A 27,211-nucleotide genomic window follows, 5' to 3' on the forward strand; every position below is an offset into this window, starting at 1 on the left:
GTTTCTCAAGGTTCCATGCGCTGGTCCACTGGTCTCTCCTCATGTCCCCTCCTGGTGCCAGGACACTCTGCCAGCCACTCCTTTTCCCTGCCTGCTGGAGGGCCAGGTGCTCCCGCCCTCCACCCCCCGCCCTCCTCCTTCCCCTGGGCCCTGCTCCCTGCCCTCCTGGGCAGCCAGGGCAGCCAGGACGGCACCAAGGGAGCTGCCCCATGGACAGGGCCCCACAGAGACAGCACCGAGCCTCACAGGGTAAGAGGCCCATGGCCCTGCCTGCAGGTGGAAGAGACTGCCGGAGGTTCAGAGGAGGGGAGAAATGGGAAGAGAATGGGCAAGAAGTGAGGAGGGGAGGGAGGGACAAGAGTGCAGAGGAGGAAGGCCTGGGTTGGGGGGCAGTGCAGGAGGCTGAAACCGAAGGAGAAACTGGAGGAGGGGCTGGGAAGATGACAGAGGAGAAGAAATCGGAAAAGGAGAGAAACAGGAAAGAAAGGGAGAAGCAGGAGAAGGAAGGAACAGGTTGGAGGGTAGATGGGAAGGGAAGAGCCAAGTCAGGGGAGCCAGATCTAGACCTAGCAAGGGGTCAGAATGTGGACAGGCCCTCCCAGGTGTTGGCCTGCCCCAGGAGGCATGGGGACACTGCCTCCTTGATCTGGCCAGGACCCCAGGCAGCAGTGGCTGGAAGGCTGGCTGCTCCACTTTCTGTTCATTCACCAGTGGAGAAACCTGTCCTTTAAGGAGTGACAGACTTGGGGAGTGTGGCAGGGGGAACCACACCCTGTCAGCTGCCCACGACCACATAGCCTGCTGGCCCTTTCCTCCCACTCACCCAGGGGTGTGGGATTTCATCTCTGCAGAGAATGTGGGGCACTGGGCCATCAGCAGGCAGGGACAGAATGTCAGGCCGTCCTTGGCCCCACCCATGGTCCAAGTCAGGAACCCCCTCAGAGCAGGATCCCAGGGCCACGGGCTTGGTCAGCTGTGAGCATGGAGGAGGAAAGTTTGAGGGCCAGAGCCACCAAGCTCCAGGGCCACCTGGTGGAGGAAGAACTGGCTGCCTGAGTGAGCAAGGGGAGCACCCCCACCACGCGACTGCTGTGAGGTGTAAGGCTAGAGGCCAGGAGCCGGTGCCACGTCAGGGAGGAAGCTGGGTGGGGCCAGGCAGGAGCAAGGGGAGGTGGATGGGGCTGGGTGGGGCCTCGCCACCTTGGGGCAGTCTCTTCTCCTCCCTCACCCCAGCAGAGCCCAGAGCCCAGGCCATCAGGCCACTGGCCTCCACACAGCCCAGTGAGCACGGCCTGCCAGTGGGGAGCATCTCCTGGGCAGAAGGGCATTGTGTGTGTGTGTGTGTGTGTGTGTGTGTGTGTGTGTGTGTGTGTGTGTGTGTATGTGTGTGTATGTGTGTGTGAGCCAGGTGTCGAGACTGAACAGCAGAAGGAAAAAAATAACAGAACAGAGTCAGAGGTTAGGGAAGCTATAGGGGGTGTAGGGCATGGTTGAAGGGCTTTCTGAGACAAAAGACTGGCCCTGTGCTCTGTGATGAGCTGCTATGTGGATGTAGGAAATGGACCAAGGTCTGGCAGGGGAATCCTCTTTCCAGGGGCTCCCTGGCTAGGTGTTTCATAGATGCTAACTGCATGAATGGGTGACCCCCGCAATCATGCTCCAGCGAAGGCCCTCCCCTCAATGGCTGCTCCTCCTGGAGGTCCACGCATCTCTGTGACCCCCATCAACCCACTCATGCTCCCGACTGCCTAATCTCCACCCAGACCCGGCCACGCAGCAGCAGCAGAAACGGGATGCCTTCCTTTTCAGGCTGGTAGGCCAGGGAAGCCTGGCCCGTGGAAGCCAGAGAGGAGTCTGTGTTTGCAGCTCTCCCTTCCTCTTCCTCCAAACATCCTCTCCACCTTCTCCCAACCCTCACATCTCTAAGCCCTGGTGTTTTCAGGCATAGATAAGCAACCAAGAGACTTCAGTCCCACAGAAATTTAGCTGTGGCTGTAGGATATTTCTTGTGCACCTCCAGTGAACCAGGTACTATGGAGGGCTCTGGAAATTACAAGGTGAATAAGACTGACACGGTCCCTTCATTCACAGGGCTTTACAATTTGGCAGGGAAGACCCATTTCGTAGACAACGACACAATTACAGCAGTTAGGTGACAGGTGACATGGTGAGTGCCAGGAAATAAAATGCAAGGAGCTAAGTGTGTCAGCACGAGGGCAGGGAAGGGGGTGTGTGTGACTTCTCCAAGGAAGAGACATAATCAGAGACCTGAGGGAGAAAGAGAAGTTGGCTAGATTAAGGGGTACAGGAGGGACAGGCATTCTAGGCAAAGGAGTAGCCTGGGGGAGCCCCAGAGGCAGTGAGGAGCCTGACAGTTCTGGGTACCTGGAAGAGGGCCAGCGTGGCCCAAGAGCGGAGGAGGAGATAGGGGCACTGCAGGGGTTGGCCTGTCTGCCCTTCAGACGCCAGGCTCTGAGGGAAGGAGTGCGGCAGTGGGATCGTAGGAGTGGGGGAAGTGTCTCAACTCCTCATGGTCTTCAACCTTTGACGTCAACCCCCTCTCTTGTCTTTACAGAGCTGCTGGCTGCAAAGAAGACCCACACCTGTGAGTAGGTGGTCCAGGGCAAGAAAATGGCTGGGGCACAATGAGATGGAGAAGAATTCAGGAAGTAATCTGGTGGGGGACTGAGGTTGGACAGAGGTGGAGGAGTCAGGAAGAAATGGCAGGCAACAGGAAAGCAAGGGGAGGTGCGAGGAAACCACAGATCAGGGCAATGGGAGGAGATGAGGAAGAAGCCTAAGCATGAAAGGAAACACTGTGAAGAAACCAGGAAAGAACAAAGGAAAAGGGAACCGCCTTGTGAAAAACGGCGAGGAGAGATGCTGGACAGAGACAGGGAGATGGGAGGGGGTGGGGGCGGACTGCCAGGCCGGGGAAGGAAGGAGATGGAGGTGGGGGAGTGTGCAGAGGCGAGGTGGCCTCAGGAACTCAGCGCTGCTGCCATGGGAGGAAGGGAGCCTGCACCAGGCTTTTTGTTGTTGTTGTTTGTTGGTTGGTTTGTTTGTTTGTTTGTTTGTTTGTTTGAGACGGAGTCTCACGCTGTCACCTGGGCTGGAGTGCAATGGCACAATCTCGGCTCACTGCAACCTCCACCTCCCAGGTTCAAGCGATTCTCCTGCCTCAGCCTCTCGAGTAGCTGGGACCACAGGCACCCGCCACCACGCCTGGCTAATTTTTGTATTTTTAGTGGAGACGGGGTTTCACCATGTTGGTCAGGCTGGTCTCAAACTCCTGACCTTGTGATCCACCCCCCTTGGCCTCCCAAAGTGCTGAGATTACAGGCCTGAGCCACCTTGCCCAGCCTGCACCAGGCTTTGTGGTGCTGAGCCAGGTTTGGTGTTCATCTCTGTGGTTAACACATTCTGAGGTGTGAACAAGCCTGAAGCCAGCCTGTTCAGGACTAGAGAGCAGGAGAGTTTTATCTCTGTAGGAAACAGAATGGACAGGGGCACTCTGTGTCCTGGGGCCCTGAAAGCCAGACTACAGCAGGTAGGAAGGGCACTAGAGCTCAGAGAGGACTTCCCAGTGGGTGCTAGTGAATAAGCATCCTCTCTAGGAACCACTCAGCACATCAGCTCTCCTCTCCTAGTTTGTGGTAAAGGCTAGTCCCCCAGAGAATGCACATAGTCCCAAAGCTATGCCCATTAGGGCCACGCATGCCCTTCTGTAAGCATAGGTCCCTGAATCGACGAGAATCCCTCCAGGGTAGGAGTAGCCACACCATTTCTCCATGGCTGTCCATGAGACGAGTAGAGACATGTCAGAGAGCAAAGCATTGCCCTCCTCCCTGAGCTGGGCAGCCCAGGGCTGGGGGCCATCCAGGATGCTACCTCCTCCTGGGTGGGGGTTGCTTTGCTCAGCATAATCCTGATCAGTGTTTCGCCTGCCCCTAGCCACAGGGCCCCACGGAAATGCTGAGCAGGGCCCCAGGAGGAAAGCGGGTCAGGGAGTGACGCGGGTGAGCTGGGGGAGGTGGGTCACGGACCATATGTGGGTGGGGGGAGTAGGGGGACTTTCGGAGCAGTAGGAACTGGGAGAGGTCAACCCCTATTCCTTCCTTTAACCCCTGACCTCAGAAACCTCAGCCAGGACCATACCTCCTTATCCCTTTCCCAACCCACCGGGCCTCATGTCCCCACCCCAAGAGTCCTAAGGATCCAGGCTGACAGCCTCTCCCCCCACTCCACAGCCCAGCTCCTGAAGCCCCAGGAAGGCCCGGGAAGGCAAGGAAAGGCCTGTGCCTGGATGAGAGGGTCTGGAGTCCCAGCAAGATTAGATACCCCTCAGGAGTTTGCCCCACAGAATCCAGGAGACATTAAGGCCTCCCCCAGGCCGAGACTCTGAAAATTGGCTCCTGAATTGAGACAACCCCAAGATGGGGGTCCAAGATGGGGAACCTGGGGGAACTCCCCAGACCAAGAGGGAGCCTGAATACTGAGGGGCCCTGAAGAGGGACTCTCAAAGCCAGCGTACAACACAGAGCACATAAGAGGCTGAGAAGGCCTCTGGAATTGTTTGGCCTCTGAGAAGGATCTCCCTCCCCCAGGCCAAAAAACACTCCAGAGAGACTCACATGTCAAGGGACCTCCCAGACTGAGACACCCTCAAAAGCAGACTTGAACCAGAGAAACCCTCCCATCCTTCAAGTGGGATCCGAAGCCAACCCGCCTGGGCTTGAATCCTGACTCTGCCACTAACTAGCTGTGTAACCTTGGACAGGTTACTTAACCTCTGTGTATCTCACTTTCCTCCTCGAAGTGAGGATAATGGTAGCTACTTCATAAAGTTTTTTTTATTTTTTCTTTTTGAGACAGAGTCTCACTCAGTTGCCTAGGCTGTAGTGCAGTGGCATTATCTCAGCTCACTGCAACCTCCGCCTCCCGGGTTCAAGCGATTCTCCTGCCTCAGCCTCCTGAGGACCTGGGACCAAAGGCGCTCACCACCACGCCTGGCTAAGTTTTGTATTTTTAGTAGAGATGGGGTTTCACCATGTTGGCCAGGCTGGTCTCAAACTCCTGACCTCAGGTTATCCACCTGCCTCAGCCTCCCAAAGTGCTGGGATTACAGGCGTAAACCACCACCCCCAGCCCACATAAAGTATTTTGTGAGAATTAGATAATCCACATAAAACATTGAGAACCATTTCTGATACATAATAGTAAGCACTATTATGATTATGAGCATGATGATGGTGATGATGATCATTATCTACACTCCAATTTCAGCAGTTTGGCTCCTAAGGAAATTTCTGATTTCCTTCTGCGGATTGTGGGTATTTGCCTGGTGATTATCACTGCTTCTATCGTTTCCACGTATTCCCTAGCACAAGATAGACGTGGTATCTGCAGGGAGGAGCGTGGGCATGGGGGTGGTAGGACAGCCCCCCAGGCTGCACCACACTGGGCATGGCAGTTGGCAGTCCACAGGGTGTCAGGTGGCACATGCCACCACCCCAGGCAGACATCCTGTGACTTACCTCTGAAAACATCCCTGTCCCTGAAGTCACCTGGCAAAGAGGGTCAGGCTCGGAAGGTCCTCAGGGGGAGGAGGAGTAGAAACCTGGCCTCAGGCTCGTGTGAGCTCCATTCCGGCTCCCCAACCAGAACTACCCTGGCGGGTGGAAACAGCTTTTACCGCGTGTGGCTGTCGCATGTGGTTTTGGAATTTTCCAACGCCCCCTACGATTGGCTGCCCCTCCCCTCACACCCTGCCCCAGGCCCAGATTGGCCACGTGGGGCGCCTGTCATCCTACTCACTGCACCCCTTGGGGGTGGGGTGGGGGGTTGTCACTTGGCCACCTGTGTGGTGCGGAGCTTAAACCCCCCAGCCCAGAAGCACTGGGGGAGAGTTAGGTGCAGAGCTTCAGGCTGCGGCACTGCTGAGAGGGCCTCGCCCCGCCTCTGCTGCCAGCTGCACCCCACTCTTGGACCACCCCCTGCTGAGAAGGACAGGGAGCCAAGGCCGGCAGAGCCAAGGCTCAGTCATGAGAAGTAAGTGAATGGGGCCACCTGGGGGCGGGGGAGCCTGGACCCCGTCGTCACCCCTCTGGAAAGGAGGATGTCTTGGGAGCAGTGCGAGCAAACCTGAGTGCTCCTCCCTGGCAGGGTACGTCCTGGTCAAGGTCAAGATCTGTTGGGAGATGGGTGGAGCAGCTGGGGAGTCCTGCTGGCCAGGCGGCTCCCTGACAGCAGCGATGGTAAGAGGACTGTTGAGGATTTCCTGAGTTCCAAAAAGAACCTCCAAGAGTATCTGAGGTATCCAGGCCCCCCATTTTACAAAAAGACTGAGAGCCAAGGAGGCTGCATAGTTCGCCCAAGGTTACACAGCTGGTATCTGATGGAGGCTGGTAATTACTAGGGGCCCTGAACGCACTCTCCTGGCTCCTGTTACAGTGTTTCCCTCTGTGCCTCCAGCCTGCTTGTGAGGAAAAGGAGGCCAGAGCCGTTGCTGTGCTCTGAAGCAACAGGACGGCAAGAGTCAACTGAGGTCGGCAGGCAGCAGGGCTCAGAAACCCTGCATCCAGGCCTTAAAGCCATCAGGCTTTCTGCCCAATCCAGGGACATGAGGACTAGGTAGAATCCAGTCAGGGTGCACCCTGGCACATGCCTTTGTGTGTGTGTGTGTGTGTGTGTGTGCACGCGGTTCTCCAGGGTCAGTCCTGGAGTTCCACCCATTTGACGGGGGAAGCAAGGCAGTGGAGATGGGATTGGAAAGACCTCAGCCTCACCCTTTTCCTGGCTTGGAGCCCTGGGCCAACAGTTGGTGGGCAGATGTCTGGGGTTCTGTGCCTTCCAGCAGAGCAAGGGTGGGCAACCTCAGGAAGTCCCCTGTACTCGTTGTGAAGGGAAGCCAAGGTGAAGGAGGAAAAGGGAAGCCCCATGCCCCTATGGCTGAGGCCTGAGGCAGCCCCAGCTTCAACCTGGGGTCTTCCCACAAGCCACAGAAGGGAGGCCGAATTGAGTCCTGGAAAGACCCCTGGACTGACAGTGTAAGACCAGGCGCTTGTGCCACCTGTCACTGGCTGGCCATATAGACTTCGACAAGCCAAGTCCCTGGGCCCTGGTCTACCATCCGCAAAACAAGGGAGCTAAATTTTAAGATAAAACAACAAAACCAACTATGGAGAGTCTCGCAGTTCCAAAGGCCCAGGGCCAAGAGAGAGCCCAGTGCCCTGAGACAGGCATCCCCAAGGGTGATGAAGGAGACTCAGCTCTCCCAGAAGTTAGAAGGAAGGGAAACCAAGGAAAGAAAAGAGTTCCAGGCCGGGCGCGGTGGCTCAAGCCTGTAATCCCAGCACTTTGGGAGGCCGAGACGGGCGGATCACTAGGTCAGGAGATCGAGACCATCCTGGCTAACAGGGTGAAACCCCGTCTCTACTAAAAAATACAAAAAGCTAGCCGGGCGACGTGGCGGGCGCCTGTAGTCCCAGCTACTCGGGAGGCTGAGGCAGGAGAATGGCGTAAACCCGGGAGGCGGAGCTTGCAGTGAGCTGAGATCCGGCCACTGCACTCCAGCCCGGGGACAGAGCGAGACTCCGTCTCAAAAAAAAGAAAAGAGTTCCACTTCTGTGGTGGGGACTGAGGCCACAGTGCAGGCATAGGAGCTGGAGTGGATAAGGAAGGCTGGGGAGAAGAGCCAACAGCTTCCACACAGAGGAAAGAGCCCCTTGGAACTTCAGTTTCCCTTCTAGCTTCTCTCTATTAGCAGCAAACGCTGGCAAACTGGTCTTCCCAGAGAGGGCCCCTAATGAGCAAATCAACCCTGGGATGAAATGACCAGGTGTACTTCCAGCCCAGCAGCAGAGCAGGAGTCCCCAGCAGGGGCTGAGGGAGACACTTGGTCAGCTCTTCATTATACCTACCCCCACCACACACACACAGCCCTACCCAGGCTGGGAGGTAGGAGAGAGGGCCTCCTCCGACGAGGGGGTCAGTGCCACTGGTCCTTCTCACTTTGACATTTACGGGTATCTCATAGCCCCAAGTTAACTGACCCCAATGAATGCCAGCCACCACCAGCCCCTCCAACCACCGATGGCGAGAGTCAAAGCAAGTGAGGTTTGGGACTGTGACACACCCAGAGACCAAGGGCCTGGCAAAAGGAACAGAAACAGATCAAGAAATAAGGAGAGATGCAGAGGCCCAACTCAAAGGGCAGGTTTCTGGAACACCTGAGGAGAGAGTAGTGTCCAGCTGGAGGTGTGGATGGAGAAACACCAGTAGAGCCAAACATATGGAAGTGCGGCTGGGCGCAGTGGCTCATGCCTGTAATCCCACTTCGGGAGGCTGAGGCTTGAGGCCAGGAGTTTGAGACCAGCCTGGACAACAAAGTCAGCCCCTGTCCCTACGAAAAAAATTTTTTTAATTAGGTGGGCATGGTGGTGTGTACCTGTAGTCCCAGCTATTCAGGAGACTGAGGCAGGAGGATGGTTTGAGCCCAGGAGTTCAAGGCTGCAGTGAGCTATGATCAATGTCACTGCACCCTAGCTTGGGTGACAGAGTGAGACCCTGTCTCTTAAACGAACAAAAAAACATGAAGGTGTGAAGCCCAGAAACAGAGCTGAAGTGCAGAAGATCACAAGGCACATAGACACAGGGAGCGGCGGAGAGAAAAGATAACTGGCAGTAAAGGGAAGACAGGGAGACACAGGGTCTAGGAAAGTGGTAAGGGGGAAGTAGGGTGGCTCTGACAAGGATGGCACCAGTGCCCTGCCATCCGACCTGCTGCTGTCAAGTGGAGAGAATGTGTCTGTACACCAAAGAGACTCCCAGCCAGCCAGAGGGAGGGTAGCCCAGACATCTTCCCCTAAGGGCATGGCCAGTGTGGCACCAATAGGCACTTAGGCCCTGGCATTTGGCCTGGATGGGGAGGTGGGAGGCCGAGGGGTGCGAGATCACTGTGAACTGGTCTTTCTTAGGTTTGGTCATGATCATGAGGAACAGTGGGCCAGGAAGAACTCCAAGTCTCCAGGGTACACAGATATCACCCTGAGAGCCCAGGGTCATCTGAGGACTCTGTGAAGGGCTTCTTCCTTCCTTGCATCACTCCAGCACCCTTCTCTTTCCCCATCTTCCCATTCCTAACAGAAATACCAAACCCCCGAGCCCAAGGCACTAGACTCTGAAAAGACTCAGCTTGTCCCAGCAAAATGAAAATATGTGGTCCCTACCAGGAACTCCTCCCCATCCCCTGCCTCTGTGCTGCTGACTCAAACTAACAAGTAACAGGACTTTCTAAGGGCTAAGGGCTCTCCCAGGCAGGCAGCCCAAGGCCCTTGCTCCAGTTCTCATATGGCTAGTCCTTTCTGAGGTCTCACCTTCACGCCTGCTGCTGCAGTGCAGCCCCTTCCCTGGGGCTCTGAGGCTCAGAAAGGATGGAGATGTCTATTTTGGAGGAGGGACAGTGACGAGGCAGGGCCTCAGGGTCAGAGCCAAGGTCTTTCTGGGTCCACTACACTCCTGGGCAGCAAAGGTGCTCTGGGAAAGGGGACAGACGGCCCTGGAGGCAGGGAAGGCGCCGATGGTAACGTCTGGGCTCCCACTCGCCAGAGCTTCCTCCTGGTGATTCATCCCCTCCCCCATTCACTGGTTGTTTTCACTCGCCTTTCTCCAGTCCCAGACTGCGGGGGTGGCGGAGGCACCAGGAGGGGGGGTTTCGGGTGGCTGGCTGGCTGTCATTCATGGCTTTTCAAAACCCCAGACTCTCCCTCGCCCACCTGAGTTTTAGCTTCACTATTTTCTCAGCCCTAGGATCTGGGTGTTTCAGCAGAAAATTCTCACCAGGAGCTGCGGGGAGGGCCCTGGCCTGGGCTGGGGTAGTGTTCACCAGGTAGAACCACTTCTTCCCCGGCCCCCATCCAGCCCTCCCACTCCTGCTCCCCTGTGGTGGCACCCACCACCTTGGTTTCCAGCTTTGCAGAAGCTGGGGGAACTGAGAGCTGAGAAAGGAGGGAGGCTGGTGACAGGTTGGGGTGTGCAAGGGACCCCTGCCCAGAGCTGTGGTCTCAGTGGGGATTGAGACAGAGAGATCTGGCTGTGGGGAGAGGAGGAGCCTAAGCTAAGGAAAGAGATGTATTCCTCTTTCTCACTCATTCATTCATTCTTGGAATCTTCCATACATTCCAAGATGTATGGAAACCTAGTCTATACGCTAAAGGGGCTGTGGTGTTCCCGAGGAGTCCCCCAGAACCCTGTTGAGATATATAAGTCATCCCACTTGGCCTTAGAGAAAGGGGTAAGGGCAGGAGGAGGCTGGGACCTCAGAGGATGAGTTGGGACAGAGGGAATAATATCTCTTGGGATCTTTATACAAACAGGAGTCCTGGCTTTAGTTCTGTGGGTTTCCTCTGTGAATTCTGTTCCTAGACCACCACACTCACCTCACACTTTTTCCCCTACAGCCAATAACCATGTCCTCTACCCAGGTCTCCGGTGTGCATTTGGGCGTCTTATCCTCGTAGGGTATGTAGCTTAAGGCTTGAGGGCACTGGCTCCAGGATTACAGAGATCTAGGTTCAAATGCCAGATCTGCCACTTCTGGCTGTGTGACCTTAGTCAAGCTGCTTACTCTTTCTAGGCCTCAGTTTTCTCGTCTGTAAGATGAGGATGATACTAGCAGGGCCTACTTCACAGGGTTGTTGTGATCATTAAATGAAAATGCATGTAAAGCCTGGCACAGAGTAAGAATTCAGCCAATGCTTATGTCTATCATTATCCTTTCTCCTTAATCAGTATCCACTGGAGAAAAGGGAGAGAGAAAGAGGAGAGGAAAAGGCCCAGCTCTAGACTGATGAGGCACCAGGAGGAGATGCGGGGTTCCTCTGTGTGAACCCATTCTGTACCATGATGGTTGGGGAGTGGTGGTTCTGGGGTTTGAGGGGAGAGATCCCCCTGGGTTGCAGCCCCTCCCCTGCTCCTACCACTTCCTCTCTGTGGCATAGGGCACCTGGACGGGGCCTAGGGTTGGCTTCCTAAGCTGGCACAGGGCCAGGCTCTGGAAGTACTCAAAGAGCACTATCACTGAATCTCGCAGCTGTGAGAGGCTCGATTAGAGGAGGATGGAGGACTTTGCCTCTACCGTATTTCCCCTCATAGGAGGAGCTACTAGGATGCTCCTGGGGATACTTTAGTCTCTAAAGCAATCCAGAGGAGATTCAGGTTCTTTTTCTAGTATTGTCTCACAATGAAGTTGTAGAGGTCACACTGGATGGCAGAAAAAATACAAGAATGAGCTCAGGAAAAGATCGCCAACCCTGGCCCCACTTCCTGGAAGGAGCAGCCTGGCAAAAAGGCAGGAATAGGGACTAAGTTCTTGCTACTAAAAGTATAGGCTGAAGACCAGCAAGCTTAGGCACCAACTAAGAGCTGACCAAAGTGCAGAATCTTGAGCCCCACCTCAGATACCCAGGTAATCTTGTTTGAGATGCAAAAAGCCATAGTCATTAGATGTCAGTCATTAGATGACTTAAGGAGCTGGCGTGTACATTTGGGCATTTGTCTCTCCTTTTGGAAGCGTGTGGAATTGGAGTCTTCTTTTGGAGAAAGCTCTCTCTCAGGAGAGAGCTACAGTGAGAGAGCTGCAGGTGAGATGTAAAGATCTTTCCAAGACAGCAGACGAGGGTAGAGTTAGGGCTGCCATGGGAGCAGTGGTGCAGGGGCTGGCTCGAGGTTCCTGACCTTTGCTTGGCTCTAGTTCCTGGCACTGGCAGGCCCTTAGATGGTAAGTTCCTGGCAGACCTGGCTCCTGGGCAACAGTTTGAGTAATCCTGTGATTACTCAGCTCCTTCTCCCCAATCTGAGTTCCCACCACCTGCTGCTTCAGGGACGTGTCTCCCAGGGGTAGCTTTTGAAGGTGAGTTATCATCAGAGGTGTTTTCAGCTCCTCTCACCAACCCCCAAGTCTACCAGCCCCCTTCCCGTTCTCCCCCACCCCTTCTCTACAAGTAACACACACATTTATGTACACAGCACTGGTACTTTCTTTCTGAGGTTTGGGTAGATGGCATTGAAGGGAGTGCAGGTGGCAGGGGAAGGAGGGGGTAGCAGGACTAGAGGGCTTGAAGTGCTGAGGGGGCTATGGGTTGGGCAAAGGCCAGGATACAAGCGTGAGTTTTCTGTGTTTCAGTGTTTCCGCGGCCATCTCTCCATCCCTAAGTCTATGTCTCTGTTTTTCCTGGTCCCAAACCTCTTGGTCTCTCTAGCTCAGTGAGGGTGGGGGGTCTGACATTCCAGCTCAGAGTCTTTGGCCCTGTGTGCCTGTCTCACTGGGTACTTCTGTCTTGGACTGGGAGGATGGAGGATGGGCTGACCGGGTGACTGGAGTCCAAGGCTTTGGTGTCCCGCAAACATGGGTATTTGTGAACGGGGTCCTTGACTGGCCGCATCTTCCTGAGAAGGTCAGGGTCTTGGTGACACTGTTGTGAGGTTCCTAGGGCCAGGAGCAGCAGTGGGTCAAGCATGGGGCAGGGAGATGTGTGTGGGGTCACCCATGTGGTCAGCACACACACGCACACGGATGTGGGTCTTGGAGAAGGGAAGAGGCAGGGAGGCCTGTGGTTGACTGCTGGGCCAGAGCCCGAGTTCCCACTGTGGCTTGGCCTAATCTCCCTCCCGCTTACTTTTTTGGGTGGCCTACGTTGGTTTCTCCCATCTCTGGTCTTAGGCCACTGAAAAGAGAGATGCCGCAGTGTTGAAGGGGGAGGTGTTGGGCAAGAACAGAGTCCACAGGGCCCGAGTGCTCCTCCCAGCCTTACCAGGCCCACTGGGCTTCTCGGCCTCACCTCTGCTCAGGAGTAACTTGAATACACAGTGCTTTCCATGGGTGATGTCATTTCATTACTCTCTGTTACCTACAATCACCCCATGGACAGGCAATAATATTTTTATCCTGATCTTGCTGACAAGAAAACACAGGTCGAGAAGGAGAATCTAAGTGACTGGAAGTACGAGTGCCCCCACATTTTCTGCCCCCGTTCCAGACACCAGTGCCCTTTTATTCTCTCTTCCCCTCTATGCATTAAAATCTGCTCTTAATTTACCGGAAAGAATCTGGAAAGCTCACTTACCGCCTGGTCCTGGGGGGACCACAGCTCACAGCGTGAGCACTGGAAGCTTGCTACCGGGCAGGCACGTGTGGCTGGGGGTTGGGGGAGGAATCACGTGCTAACGAAGGGATTTCGGATACCCATATGCCCTGTCCCCGTCAGGGGCAGCTACTGCCTCTAATTCACTTCAAGGCTGGCCTGAGGGATGATGGTTTAAGAATGATGGAAATAATATTTTGGGGAATGGCGGGCAAGCCGTGGTCTCCCTGCCCACTTCACATCAACAGGCCCTACCTGTGACCAGCGTCCAGGCCAGGGACTGGAGGTGAGCTCACAGCAATGTGCATTCGCCCTCCAGAGAGGCTGCCACTTCTTTTGCCCCTTTGGTGGGAGACATGTCATAGATTAAAAGGGGCTTTGGCCCTTCTCTTCACTTTTCTGGCCTGCCCTGCCCCAGGGCTCTCCACTCAGAGGGGAGGCAGCAGGTCAGTGATGGTGGAAAAGAGACACGTATGCTCCGGGAAATGTTAAAAAAAAAAAAAAACCCTACAGTAACCAGGGATCCCAAGCTTTGCCCAACTACCTTTCAAGGAAGAGCTGGGAGAAGGCCTCCTTGAAGCTCAGCAGAGAGCCGTGGACATTGACAGGGACAGGGCAAAGCAGAGATGAGCCTAGGGCCAGCAGCGACTGGGGAAGGGAAGCAGGTACAGGTTACAGTGAGTTCAGTGGGAGAGAGAACCTGGGGTCCTAGTGCCCCATGAGCAGATGCTAACATACAAACATGCACGTGTGGACGCAGGAGTAACCAGATATTTCGTAGGCTCACAAATGACACGTACTTTTCATGCATATGCACACACATAAGCACGCCTTCAAACATACCCACTGATATGTGTACTCCAAAAGACAGGTACACAGAGCAGCATAATGGAAAGTTCGGGGGAACTGGGATATAGACCCAGCTCTCAGGCAAACTAGCCTATGACCCTGGTCCAACTGCCTTGCCTTATCTGGCCTAGTCCTTCATTGGTAAATGAAGAGGTTGAATGAGATGGTGTCTAGTCTCAGCCAGTTTTAACACTGATGATTCATGTTCACACAAATGGGTACGGATGCCCTTGTACAAACATAAGTGTTCACACTCAGACACACGGATGTACACAAAGCCACCCTCTCGCTGCTCTGGGGCCAAGAGCCTAAGAGCCCTGGCTAATTCTTTCCTTGGGCTCTCAGGCATCCAGCAGAGCTGGGATGTTGAGACCCAGTTTCCTGGGCTCCTCCCTGCCATCCCCTCATCCCTTCTCTGTATAGCCCCTCCCTGAGCCTTCACTGACTGGCTGGGAAGAGCTGGCATCTCTGCCTATCCCCCACCCCGGGTGTACCACATCTTCCTGCCATACCCTACACTCTGCCCATGGGAGCTGAGCCCCAGTGGGGGAGGGAGGCACAGAGGAAGCCCCTTGGGCGGGAAGCAGGTGTTGTGAGGCAGTGAGCAGTCCTATGTCCCAAGGAGGGAGGGAGGCAACTGGAGCTTTTCAACTCGAAGGGCTGAGCAGGTGGCCCCTCTGCAGCTGCTTTCTCTGCCTCCGTAGCACTGATACAACTCCCGGCCGCCCCTCAACACTCCCCTCCTCTGTGAAACAAACACAGCTTCCTCACATCCTTTGCTGAGAAGCATTTGGCATTTCACTTCCCCTTCCATTTTGCAAGAGGGAAACAGCAAGCTGTAGCTGGTTGGAGAAGTGGGGGAAGCACCAGGTACCTGTATCTGCAGCCCAGGTACATAGTGGTTGAATGCAGAAAAGGCTCCTGGGCTGACCTACTTCTCTTTCTCTCTTCCAGCACAAATTGAAGTGATCCCTTGCAAAATCTGTGGGGACAAGTCGTCTGGGATCCACTACGGGGTTATCACCTGTGAGGGGTGCAAGGTGAGTCGTAGGCGTGTGTATGCATGCATGTGTGCGTGTGCACACTCTCTCTCACACACACACACACACACACACACAGCGTCTCCTTAGAGATAAACAAGGGGCTTAGTGGTCTTTGTTCTGACTCCAGGGATGATCTCCTGGGCAGCCAGGAAAATACCTGAGTAGTGCCTCCCTGGAGAACCCTCAACACTGGCAGGGCCCTGTCTTAAACTAGGGAAATGACTGCAGGATAAATTGCAATTACACAAATAGATGGAGGCGACAGAAAACTGACAGGTCGTGGAATGTAGAAAAGCTGCCAGAGCTTGTGGGCTGGAGGCGTTTGTGAGTGAGCTGGGGCTGGCCAGGATAAGCAGTCTTGCCCTCCACCTGCTTTCCCCAGGGCTTCTTCCGCCGAAGCCAGCGCTGTAACGCAGCCTACTCCTGCACCCGTCAGCAGAACTGCCCCATCGACCGCACCAGCCGAAACCGATGCCAGCACTGCCGCCTACAGAAATGCCTGGCGCTGGGCATGTCCCGAGATGGTGAGGCCAAGTCGACAGTCCCCTGGGGTTTTCCTGGTGTCTCCGGAGGGGCAGCCTGGCCTGCTGACCTAGACAAGGCTTAACCTGCAAAACTGCCCATCCTCTGGTCTGCTCTCCGTTCCTCCCCCTTACGACCCTTTGTCTCCTCCCCTGACGGGATGGATGGTCACCCCATCAAAGTTCTTTGGAGTCCCCAACTTTAGGCTTTGCTAGAACAAACCACCTCTTTCCAAGGTCCGATACCTCTTCATCTCTTCTTACTTGGAACGAATTCTCCTCACTCTGCTTCCCTCTGGCCCAGCTCCCATGCAGCTCTGGCACCTTCCCCCGCTACCCCATTGCTGTAGTTCTAGCTCTATCTCCCTTCCTAGTCCCCCATTCCCATACTTGGACACGGGACTGTGGCCAGGAATGGAAACAGAATTGGCCTGAGAACAACCAGAGAGTGGTCATGGGGGAGGGCTGGTGTGTTCCTGGTGCCTTATCCACCCTTCTCACCCACCACCTCCTCACCGGTCCCCCTCCGCACCCCCACCACAGAAGGAGCCCAGGGTGGAGCTGGGGGGGCATGAGGTGATGAGGAGCCAGAAGGAGCCCGTCAGCACTTTTCAGTGCCCAAAATAACAAAGCAAAAGGAAGCACGCAGGGGTGCAAAGGGGCAGGCGGGGCGAGGGGCTGTGCCCCCACACCTGGGAGGGGTGGCGGGGGGAGTAAAAAGGCAGGAAAGAGAGAGCAGAAGAGGATGTTCAGAAACAAGCCGCGGAGCCCGGGTTGGGCTGTGGTGAGTATCTAGGTCACCAGGGAGCCTGCAGGCCTGACCACAGGGAGACCTGTGTTCTCAGCTCTCCTCTTCCTCCGACCCTCCCAGAAAGGTGAGGTGACCCCAATACAGCCTGAGGCCCTCTGCGCGACCACCCCCAGCCCCAATATCTGGAGGCCAGAATCCCCAGCCTAGACTCATTGCTGGAATTTTGCCATGATTCAAAGCTGATTTAGAACTTAGAAGATTTTGCTTAGCAGATCGAAATGGCAGGCTGGACAGACCCCAGAAGCAAACAAGAGTGAGAGGTGGATGGGGTCTTGAGCATAAGTTCCCTAAAGGCTAGAAAAACTGTGCCTGGAGTCAGTCATTCAGAGAGCAGCAAGTTAATCCTTTAATGACCAAATGCCTGCTGCCCCTGCCCTGTGCCATGTTCTCCTGCCTCATAAACCCCTGGTCCCTGGACCTCTTTCAGCTGTCAAGTTCGGCCGCATGTCCAAGAAGCAGAGGGACAGCCTGCATGCAGAAGTGCAGAAACAGCTGCAGCAGCGGCAACAGCAGCAACAGGAACCAGTGGTCAAGACCCCCCCAGCAGGGGCTCAAGGAGCAGATACCCTCACCTACACATTGGGGCTCCCAGATGGGCAGCTGCCCCTGGGCTCCTCGCCTGACCTGCCTGAGGCTTCTGCCTGTCCCCCTGGCCTCCTGAGAGCCTCGGGCTCTGGGCCCTCCTATTCCAACAACTTGGCCAAGGCAGGGCTCAATGGGGCCTCATGCCACCTTGAATACAGCCCTGAGCGGGGCAAGGCTGAGGGCAGAGAGAGCTTCTATAGCACAGGCAGCCAGCTGACCCCTGACCGATGTGGACTTCGTTTTGAGGAACACAGGCATCCTGGGCTTGGGGAACTGGGACAGGGCCCAGACAGCTACGGCAGCCCCAGTTTTCGCAGCACACCGGAGGCACCCTATGCCTCCCTGACGGAGATAGGTGAGCGGCTAGGGGGAAGGGAGAGGGTGGTAGAAATGAGGGAGGGGTTTCCACCAGCACCCTATATCAATCAAACATGAGCCTGAGGGAATTGAGAGGTCCGGAGGGGCAGAGGGAGGAGGTGGAGCAGGGTAGGCCAGGCTGAGAAGTGCCCTTGCATGAGTAGGGGTAGGAGCTGGCTGAGATCACGCCATGCCTTCCTTCTTCGACTCCAGAGCACCTCGTGCAGAGCGTCTGCAAGTCCTACCGGGAGACGTGCCAGCTGCGGCTGGAGGACCTGCTGCGGCAGCGCTCCAACATCTTCTCCCGGGAGGAAGTGACTGGCTACCAGAGGAAGGTGAGGCCAGGAGAACTGCAGGAAGGGAACGCAGCCCACCCCCACCGGGAGAGCTCAGAGATGGCTACCTGCACACACTTGGGTACTGGGGCAGGGTGGCACATCACAGACACAGGCTGGCCAACAAGCATGTGCACACCCTCTAGTACATTTGTGAATGTGTATATCTGTTTACACCCCAGCAGATGGATGAGCGCTTTTCCTTAGTCCTTGCCTATTAAAATTGTACCTGGCCTTCATCCTACCTCCTCTACCATGCAGACCTTGGTGCACTCTCCTTCCTCCTCTTCCATCAACAATAACAATAATCAGAACCCTGATTACCATTTGTTAAACACCCCTTCTCTGCCAGGCATTGTGCTAAACACTTAACGTAAATTATGCTCAGCCCCTACCACAACCAACCTATGAGGGTGGCATTTATTCCTATTTTTAACAGACTGAAACTGAGCCTAGAGGGGTTAATAGATTTCCTCAAGGTCACAAAGTGGTGGAACCAAAGTCAAATTCAGATTCATCAGGCTCCAAAGTTTATGCTGCCTTTTCTTTTCTTTTTTTTTTTTTTTGTTTTTTTTGAGACGGAGTCTTGCTCTGTCGCCCGGGCTGGAGTGCAGTGGCCGGACCTCAGCTCACTGCAAGCTCCGCCTCCCAGGTTCCCGCCATTCTCCTGCCTCAGCCTCCCGAGTAGCTGGGACCACAGGCGCCCGCCACCTCGCCCGGCTAGTTTTTTTGTATTTTTAGTAGAGACGGGGTTTCACCCTGTTAGCCAGGATGGTCTCGATCTCCTGACCTCGTGATCCGCCCGTCTCGGCCTCCCAAAGTGCTGGGATTACAGGCTTGAGCCACCGCGCCCGGCCTATGCTGCCTTTTCGATCACACTCTCATGATACCACCTGCTCTAAACACACTCGCTTGGCACTTCACATTTGCTTCTCTAGGTTACTGAGATCTTGGGGATAACCTTTGTGGGGGAAGGGGCAGCAGTATGTCCTTTTCACCTCAACGAGATGTACATTGTTGGAGGGCAAAGCTGTATCTCATACTTTTTTGATTTTCTTACAACAGCTAACTCGGTGTCAGCAGCCGGTGGGTGCTCAGTGTGTGGGACTCACTGGCAGGAATCACCCTGAGTGCATTTGTGCTAAGACCAGGTTTTTGAAAATGCTAGTTGAGAACATAGGAGTTCAGAGCCTACCCCTTGCAGTTTATTAGGTGGGGCTCCAGGGCTCAGGACGATCACGGGGCCACACAGAGCGTACAGCAGGACCCTCCTCCCTCCCTGTAGTCCATGTGGGAGATGTGGGAACGCTGTGCCCACCACCTCACCGAGGCCATTCAGTACGTGGTGGAGTTCGCCAAGAGGCTCTCAGGCTTTATGGAGCTCTGCCAGAATGACCAGATTGTGCTCCTCAAAGCAGGTGCTCAGGGATGGGTGGGCAGGCCTGGGGGCAGGGGGACAGAGCACAGCACGGGGCAGAGCCAAGTGGAGGGAGGTGGCTTAAGGAAATCAGGGGGACAGAGTCAGATCCTGGCTTTGCCTGACACTGTCCCTGCATCTTCTCTCCCCACTGCCCAGGAGCAATGGAAGTGGTGCTGGTTAGGATGTGCCGGGCCTACAATGCTGACAACCACACGGTCTTTTTCGAAGGCAAATACGGTGGCATGGAGCTGTTCCGAGCCTTGGGTGAGGGGCAGGGAGAAATGAGAGAGAAGATTCTGATGCCAACCCCGGGCAAAGCTTCGTGACCCAGGGCACCCTCTTTCCAGGGCTCTGCTCTAAACACCATAAGGGCAGTGTCCTCGGGCACCATCGCTCCAGCCACTCTCTCACTTTTCTCATTTCCACTCCAACAGGCTGCAGCGAGCTCATCAGCTCCATCTTTGACTTCTCCCACTCCCTAAGTGCCTTGCACTTTTCCGAGGATGAGATTGCCCTCTACACAGCCCTTGTTCTCATCAATGCCAGTGAGTGTTGCTGGGCTTGGGTGAAGGACATTCAGGTGGCAGGGGCATGGCAGATATTCAAGAAGAGTCTAGAGCTTCAGATGTGGTTAAATCTGGGAAATACTTTTAAATAGCAGAATGAGCCCTACTCAGTATTGCTATAATATAAAATGAGTTAAAATAAAGATTCAGAGGACTCTCGGAGAGGGACAAGAGCAGCATAATGTGGGGTTGTGGGAAGTGGGGAGAAATGAGGTTGAGAGGAAATGAGCCACTTTCCTGATAGAAAAGTATCTGATTGTTAGTCTATGGCAGTGACATCATTGTAGCACACATCAGAATCACCTGAGGAGCTTTAAAAACTATTGCTGCCTGGGTCCCACTTCCAGAGATTCCAGTGTACATGTGCTTCGCTACTTATGATGGGGTTATGTCCTGATAAACCTATAAGTTGAAAAATGGTAAGTTGAAATTACATTTAACACGCCTAACCTACTGAACATCATAGCTTAGCCTGGCATACCTTAAACGTGCTCAGAATGCTTACATTAGCCTACAGTCAGGCAAAAGCATATAATACAAAGCCTATTTTTAAATAAAGTGTTGAATAGCTCATATAATTTATTGAATATGGTTCTAAAAGTGAACAGCAGAATGACTGCATGGGTGTTCAAAGTATGGTTTCTACTGAATGCAAATGGCTTTCTCACCAACATAAAATTAAAAAATAGTAAGTCAAATCGTCATAAGACTGGGACCATCTGTAATTGATCAGGGGTGCACTGAATTTTAACAGCCACCCCCAGGCCACCAAGACTAAGAATCACTGCTCTGTGTGAACTAATTTTAAGGCTGTATGCCTATAATGGGAAGACTCTGGATAGCCTATCCACTCCCCTGGCATGGAGTAGCTGGGCTGAGCCAGCTGAATGCTAAGTATTCCGAGAACCTAGGGAAGTGGGTCAAGATGCTAACCTGAGTTTGCAGATCGAGACTATCAGTCTTCTGGCTCTGCCAGTGAGTGGACACCTAAATATGCCCCTCAAACTAGAGATAAAAACTTTAAAGATGACTTCTGGGTATTTTATAGAATCAGGGCAAAAGTTAGCCACAGATTGCTGCAAGCCCCCTGGTGCAGGCCTGGGCACCTTCAGGAAGGCCACCTCCTATCAGGAGACTTTTTCACACATCGGGGAGCTCTTTTCCAACTCTTGTTCCCCCTATGGCAGAATCTTAGTGCCTAGCATTGAATGAGCTATGTGGAATATCAGGTGACCAGGGAGAAGGTAGCGTGGAGTCAGGAGATCAGAAGTTCTCATACCTTTCATCTCTTCCCAGTTCTCCTTGTAGACAGTTAGCCAAGCCCAGCGTCCCAGAGCTTACCATCATCAAACCAAGGCACATACATGCACACACTCAGCAGAGAAGACCTCTATCCAGCACAGATGTCCAAAAAGATACACCCTTTTGTTGGGAGTTAACATCCACCTTCTTTCTTGTTCTCATTATGGTCCCACCCCCTCCTCCAGACCGGCCAGGGCTCCAAGAGAAAAGGAAAGTAGAACAGCTGCAGTACAATCTGGAGCTGGCCTTTCATCATCATCTCTGCAAAACTCATCGCCAAAGCATCCTGGCAAAGGTAGGAGCAGTCCCTGGAGTAGAAGAGGCCAGGCCCATCGCCAGCTCTGTGACATCAGAGTTTGCGAGGGCCGGGTTCTGTGGGTACAGAAGAGGAAGTGCGGGAATACCACGCTCTGTTAGAGAACTTGCATCAGCAGTGGGAACTAAGGGAATGAACAGCTACTTCCATGTGCATGAAGACTGGAAAGTTAGAGAGCCTGGAATTGGGAGGGACCTCCAGGGAACAATTCAGTTTAATATAGCCAGCACTTACCCAGCACCTGCTTGTATAAGGCACTGTGGAAAGATACAGAGATTCGGTTGCTGCTCCCACCAAAAGATTTTAATCTGGTATGAAGAAGAGATCTGTGTATCACTAACTCTAACACAGAGTAGAATGTGGTATGTGATATAATAATAATGCAATTAACAGGGTGCTTTTGCTGACATGCTTTCTCATCCTCATGGCAACACAGTCAATAGGACAGGTGTTCAAATCTCCCTGTGTAGCAGCCAGGCACAGTGGCTCACGCCTGTAATCCCAACACTTTGGGAGGCTGAGGCGGGTGGATCACCTGAGTTCAGGAGATCGAGACCAGCCTGACCAACATGGTGAAACTCCGTCTCTACTAAAAATACAAAAACTTAGCCAGGCGTGGTGGCAGGCGCCTGTAGTCTCAGCTACTTGGGAGGCTGAGGCAGGAGAATCGCTTGAAACCGAGAGGCAGAGGTTGCAGTGAGCCAAGATTGTGCCATTGCATTCCATTCTGGGCAAAAAGAGCGAATTCTGTCTCAAAAAAAAATATCTTGTAGCTATCAGGAGACTTCAGTGACTTAAATGAAGATTGAACCCCAGTGCCCTTTGTGCTTTTTCTATCCCTGTGTCCCCTATGTATAACTATAATAAGAGACACCAGAAAAATGTTATGAGAGTATAAAACAGGGATTAAAAATAATTTGGGGGTAAAAGGAGTGGGTCATAAATACCTCCCAGGGAAGGTGACATTTATACTAGGCCATGAATGATGTAAGATTTTAACAGGCATTCATGGGGGTGAGGCAGGCATTCCAGGCTTAGGGAACAATAGGAGCAAAAAATATATATATACACACACACATATATATACACATATATATATACATATATATATATACACCCATTTCCTGGGGTCTAACCAAAAAAATGGATGGGATGAGTATGAGAGGCTGGGGATATTTGCTTTATGGGATTTGGGTGTGGGACTAGGGTACAATGAAGACCAAGAACAACAGGAGCAAAAATAAGGAGGCAAAATAGTGCATACGAGAATAGCTCATGGTACATCCTGACTAAAGCGTAAAATCAGGAGCTGGGATAGACCTATGGGGCAGAAGAGCACCAGATGATGAGCCTGAAAATTAGGTCAGGGGCAAGTCAGAGAGGACTTTCAATGGCATATAAGAGTTAAAGCTTTATTTCTAGGCCACAGGGAGCTCCAAAGGCTAGAAAAATGACACAATCAGAGCTGTTATTTAGGCAATTTACTTTGGAACCAGTATAAAGGAACCATTTATGTAATTATTCAAGCAGGCCTTTGCTATGTGCCAGGCACAGGGCTGGGTGTTAAGGATACGGCAATGACTTACACAGTCTGTGCTCTGAAGAACTTGAACTTTAATCTGCTACAGGATGGATTTGAAGGAGGAGAGACAGGAATCTGGGAGAGCAATTGGAAAGCAAATCTGGTTGGATCTGCTTTCAAAATACATCACCTTCCCTACTATTACCACCACTCCGGCCCCTACCAGCTCTCAGCTCTCACTTGGACTTTAAGAGAGGCCTCCTAACTGGGCCCCTGTTCCACCCTCATCTGCCCTGTAGCAACCACACCACACCTACTCAGCACCCACGGTAGCCCTTTTAAAAATGCAGTCTCATCATGCCCACTCCTGTGGTTTTTTTCTTGCTTTTTTGTTGTTGTTGTTTGTTTTGTTTGTTTGTTTGTTTTGAGGCAGAGTATTGCTCTGTCGCCCAGGCTGGAGTGCAGTGGTGTGATCTCGGCTCACTGCAACCTCCACCTCCCTGGTTCAAGTGATTCTCCTGCCTCAACCTCCTGAGTAGCTGGGATTACAGGGGTGAGCCACCATGCCTGGCTAATTTTTGTATTTTTAGTAGAGACGGGATTTCACCATGTTGGCCAGGCTGGTGTCGAACTTCTGACCTCAGGTGATCCGCCCACCTTGGCCTCCCAAAGTGTTGGGATTACAGGTGTGAACCACCACGCCCGACCTTGACTCCGGTTCTCAGCCCTCCTGTAGCTGCCCGTCATGCTGAGAATCAAATCTAGAGTCTGTGTCATGGTCAAGTGGCTCATAACATGATCCCTGCCTTCTTTTCTCACCTGATCTTCCACTGTCCCTTCAAACACCCATTGCAGCCACACTTACTTCCTTGCTATTCCTTGAACACATCAAACCTGGTCACAGGGCTTTTCTACCTGCTATTGTAGTCACCTGGAAGGTTCTTCCCCCAGTTTTCCAAAGGGTTTGCTCCATCTCTTCATTCGAGAGAGGTTTTTCCTAACCAGTAACCCCATATAAAAAGCTTTAGTTTTCTTTAAAGAACTTATTATCTGACACATTACATATTTATTTTCTGGGCCCCTCACCAGAATGTAAATTTAATCAAGGTAGAGATTATACTTTATTGACTGATATATCTGATATCTCACTAGAGGCCATCACAGTGTCTAGCTCAGATTCAGATGGGTTCTCAACAAATATTTGTTGAATGAACAAAGGAAGCTATTGCCATAGCCCAAAAAAGCTCAGAATGAAGCAGTGGGGAGGAAGAGAAAGAATTCAGGGATCTTTCTATATGAAGGGATCATACCCTGCTGCCTGCTTTTCCCTGACTCCCTCTTTCCAAGGAAACTAAGCTAGGGGGAGGGAGGCAATGGCAGGCAAGAGACATGTTTAAGCCCCTTGGTTATAGAGGAGACTGCAAGAGATAAATTGTTCTTTCAGCCTTGCTCCGGTGAGGTCTCCCTGCCTCCGTCTGCTCACTGATTTCTGCGCCTTTTTCACCTTCCCTTTGGCTGAGTGCTGGCAGCGTTGGTTTGACTTGCAGTGTTAGGCGCCTGCTTAGAAAGTCTGTTTAGTTCAAAGAGTTATTAAGCATTTGCCATGTGCTAAGCATTATGATAGGCACAGAGGAGACAGGGAAAGAGAGACCCCAGCTAAGGAGCTGAAATCTAGGGTGGGAAGGCAGACAAATTGGACCATTTTCCTGCAATGTGGTAAGTGCTACACAGAGGAAAGCCCAAAAGAAGGACCTTAATCCAGATGGGGGGAGTTAGGGAAGTAGTCTTAGGAGAGGTGACACTAGAGGGTAAGAATTAGGAACGGGAAGAGGGAAACAACATGCACAAAGGCAGAGGCATGTGACCGCATACAACAAGAGTCACAGACAGTCACTCTTATAAAAGCATGAAGTGCACATTAGAGTCTTTGATAAGGTTCATTCTAGAAGTATCGGGAACACAAATTGAGGGCTTCACCCAGAAAACATTCACCTGTCCCCCACCCACTCTCGCTTCCCTCCAGTGTCCTGAACACACTCGTACTTCTACCAGTGGGATTTGGCTGGTACCAAAGTGCCAAGTACATAAGGGGAAGGCAAGGAGGGTTGGTCCTAGCCCAGGAAGAATGAGCAGACTTCTTTGCTCTGAGGAGAGCTGAAGTATTGACCCTCCCTTCCCCATTAACCCATATCCAGCTGCCACCCAAGGGGAAGCTTCGGAGCCTGTGTAGCCAGCACGTGGAAAGGCTGCAGATCTTCCAGCACCTCCACCCCATCGTGGTCCAAGCCGCTTTCCCTCCACTCTACAAGGAGCTCTTCAGCACTGAAACCGAGTCACCTGTGGGGCTGTCCAAGTGACCTGGAAGAGGGACTCCTTACCTCTCCCTATGGCCTGCTGGCTCACCTCCCTGGACCCCGTTCCACGCTCGGCCTTTTCGTTTCCCATGAACCCTGGAGGGTGGTCCCCACCAGCTCTTTGGGAGTGAGCAGATGCTGCGACTGGCTTTCTGTCCGCAGGCTGGCCTGGCAGTGGGACAATCGCCAGAGGGTGGGGCTGGCAGAACGCCATCTCCAGCCTCAGCTTTGACCTGTCTCATTTCCCATATTCCTTCACACCCAGCTTCTGGAAGGCATGAGGTAGCTGGGATATAAGGACTTCTGGGGGACCAAGCCATCCTCAAGAAAACAGGGGCATCCAGGGCTCCCTGGATGAATAGAATGCAATTCATTCAGAAGCTCAGAAGCTAAGAATAAGCCTTTGAAATACCTCATTGCATTTCCCTTTGGGCTTCGGCTGAGGGAGATGGATCAAGCTCAGAGACTGGCATTGAGAGCCCAGAAGGACCCGTATAAAATGAATCTGGAGCTTTACATTCTCTGCCTCTACCTTCCTCCCAGCTCAACAAGGAAGTGTTTGGGCACCCTACCCTTTTCCTGGGGTCTAACCAAAAATGGATGGGATGAGGATGAGAGGCTGGAGATAATTGTTTTATGGGATTTGGGTGTGGGACTAGGGTACAATGAAGGCCAAGAGCATCTCAGATATAGAGTTAAAACTCAAACCTCTTATGTGCACTTTAAAAATACACTTTAGGGGCTGGCACAAATCTGATTAGAGACACATATCCATACACAGGGGAAACACACATAGACTCAACAGCAGCCATGCAGTTCCAGAGACACATGAACCTGACACAATCTCTCTCATCCGTGAGGCCACAGCTTGGAGGAGCCTAGTGGCCTCGGGAAAAGTCCCAATCCTGAGGGACCTCCCAGAGATTTCCATGGTGCTCCGGTCCACTGATCTTGGGCCTGGGGTGATCCAAACACCACCCCAGCTCCAGCTGTCTTCTACCACTAGAAGCGCCAAGAGAAGCAGAGGTGGCTGGCACTGGCCAGTCGGAAGGCACGATCAGACCTTGGAGGACTTTGCTGGCCTGCCTGCTAGCCCTGCTCTTGTTGTGGAGAAGGAAGCAGATGCGATTGCATCACCCTGTCATTGGGCACCGCTGACTCCAACATGGAGGACACCAGGGAGTAGGGCCTGGGCCTGTTTCCCCAGCTGTGATCTTGCCCAGAACCTCTCTTGGCTTCATAAACAGCTGTGAACCCTCCCCTGAGGGATTAACAGCAATGATGGGCGGTTGGGGGGTTGGGGGTGGATTGTGTCCTCTAAGGGGACAGGTTCATCTGAGTAAACATAAACCCCAACTTGTGCCATTCTTTATAAAATGATTTTAAAGGCAAGAGGTGTGTGTGTCAGGGGGTAGAGGAGATCCTTAAATTAGATTACCTGCATGCCTGCTCTCCAGTCTCATTCCTGGGTCAAGACTCAGATTTCCAGCTCAGCAATCCATCAGCATTATACAGATCCAACCCACCCTCACCCCACCCATGCAGTTTCTCCCAGGTGGAGCAGTCCCTCAGTGAGGACTGTGAATGAATCCTCAGGAACCCCCACTATAGGAGCCTCAAACTGAGCCCCACAGGAGATGCTGTAGACTGAGAACTTCCCATAAATGATACCCACAGGGAACGTTTAGATTTAGAGGTTGCACAGAATTGCTCCACATCTGGGAGACCAAAAGACAATCCTCTGGAAGGTGTCTGGCCTGAGCTCCCCTGCGGGGAAATCAGGATGTCAGAGAGATCCTCTAGAGCCTGCTGCTCTTGCTATTGCATGACCCCTCCCTGGCACCAGAGCCTCCCTCCTGGATCCCTCCCCTGTCACTCGCCAGCCTGTAGTGGTGCTTGCTGCAGCCCTCCCTGGTTGCTTTATTTATTTATTTTGCACCAACAGGGTTGCTGCAGACTCATTCTTGCCTGGTTTAAAAAGAGAGAGAGAGGAAAAAAAAAAAAAAAAAAGGAGAAATGCTTTCTGGCTCTTTTCTCCACCTCAGTCTTGGCAGCAGCGGCCGCAGCAGCAACAGCAGCAGCAGCAGC

General features: G+C 53.1%; 1 protein-coding gene and 1 long non-coding RNA gene across 14 annotated transcripts in view; one reads left to right on the top strand and one right to left on the bottom strand.

The window, feature by feature from the left end:
• LOC144331175 (uncharacterized) overlaps nucleotides 1-5,677 on the bottom strand; it is a 31,825-nt gene extending 26,148 nt beyond the window's left edge. The window contains exon 1 of the long non-coding RNA XR_013398137.1: nucleotides 5,538-5,677. This is a non-coding gene — a long non-coding RNA (uncharacterized LOC144331175). The remainder of the gene's footprint in view (nucleotides 1-5,537) is intronic.
• Nucleotides 1-26,515, top strand: RORC (RAR related orphan receptor C). 13 transcript variants are annotated; one of them, XR_013398109.1, is made up of 12 exons: nucleotides 119-249; nucleotides 2,576-2,605; nucleotides 14,946-15,031; nucleotides 15,417-15,558; nucleotides 16,794-17,306; nucleotides 17,522-17,643; nucleotides 18,929-19,061; nucleotides 19,220-19,327; nucleotides 19,498-19,608; nucleotides 19,977-20,048; nucleotides 21,117-21,226; nucleotides 24,965-26,515. XR_013398109.1 is itself a non-coding variant. In XM_002801779.4 (11 exons), exons 1-11 carry the CDS (start codon nucleotides 210-212, stop codon nucleotides 25,124-25,126), a joined length of 1,557 nt encoding a protein of 518 aa, XP_002801825.4. In that variant the 5' UTR covers nucleotides 119-209; the 3' UTR covers nucleotides 25,127-26,515. The 13 variants fall into 13 exon arrangements, 9 of the variants coding, with proteins under 9 accessions (XP_077802782.1, XP_077802794.1, XP_002801825.4 ...); XR_013398101.1 differs by lacking the exon at nucleotides 2,576-2,605 and having other exon boundaries at nucleotides 1-268; XM_002801779.4 differs by lacking the exon at nucleotides 19,977-20,048.
• Nucleotides 26,516-27,211: the final 696 nt, after the last annotated feature.

Source organism: Macaca mulatta, chromosome 1 (assembly GCF_049350105.2).
Source record: "Macaca mulatta isolate MMU2019108-1 chromosome 1, T2T-MMU8v2.0, whole genome shotgun sequence".
Classification (NCBI taxonomy): domain Eukaryota; kingdom Metazoa; phylum Chordata; class Mammalia; order Primates; family Cercopithecidae; genus Macaca; species Macaca mulatta.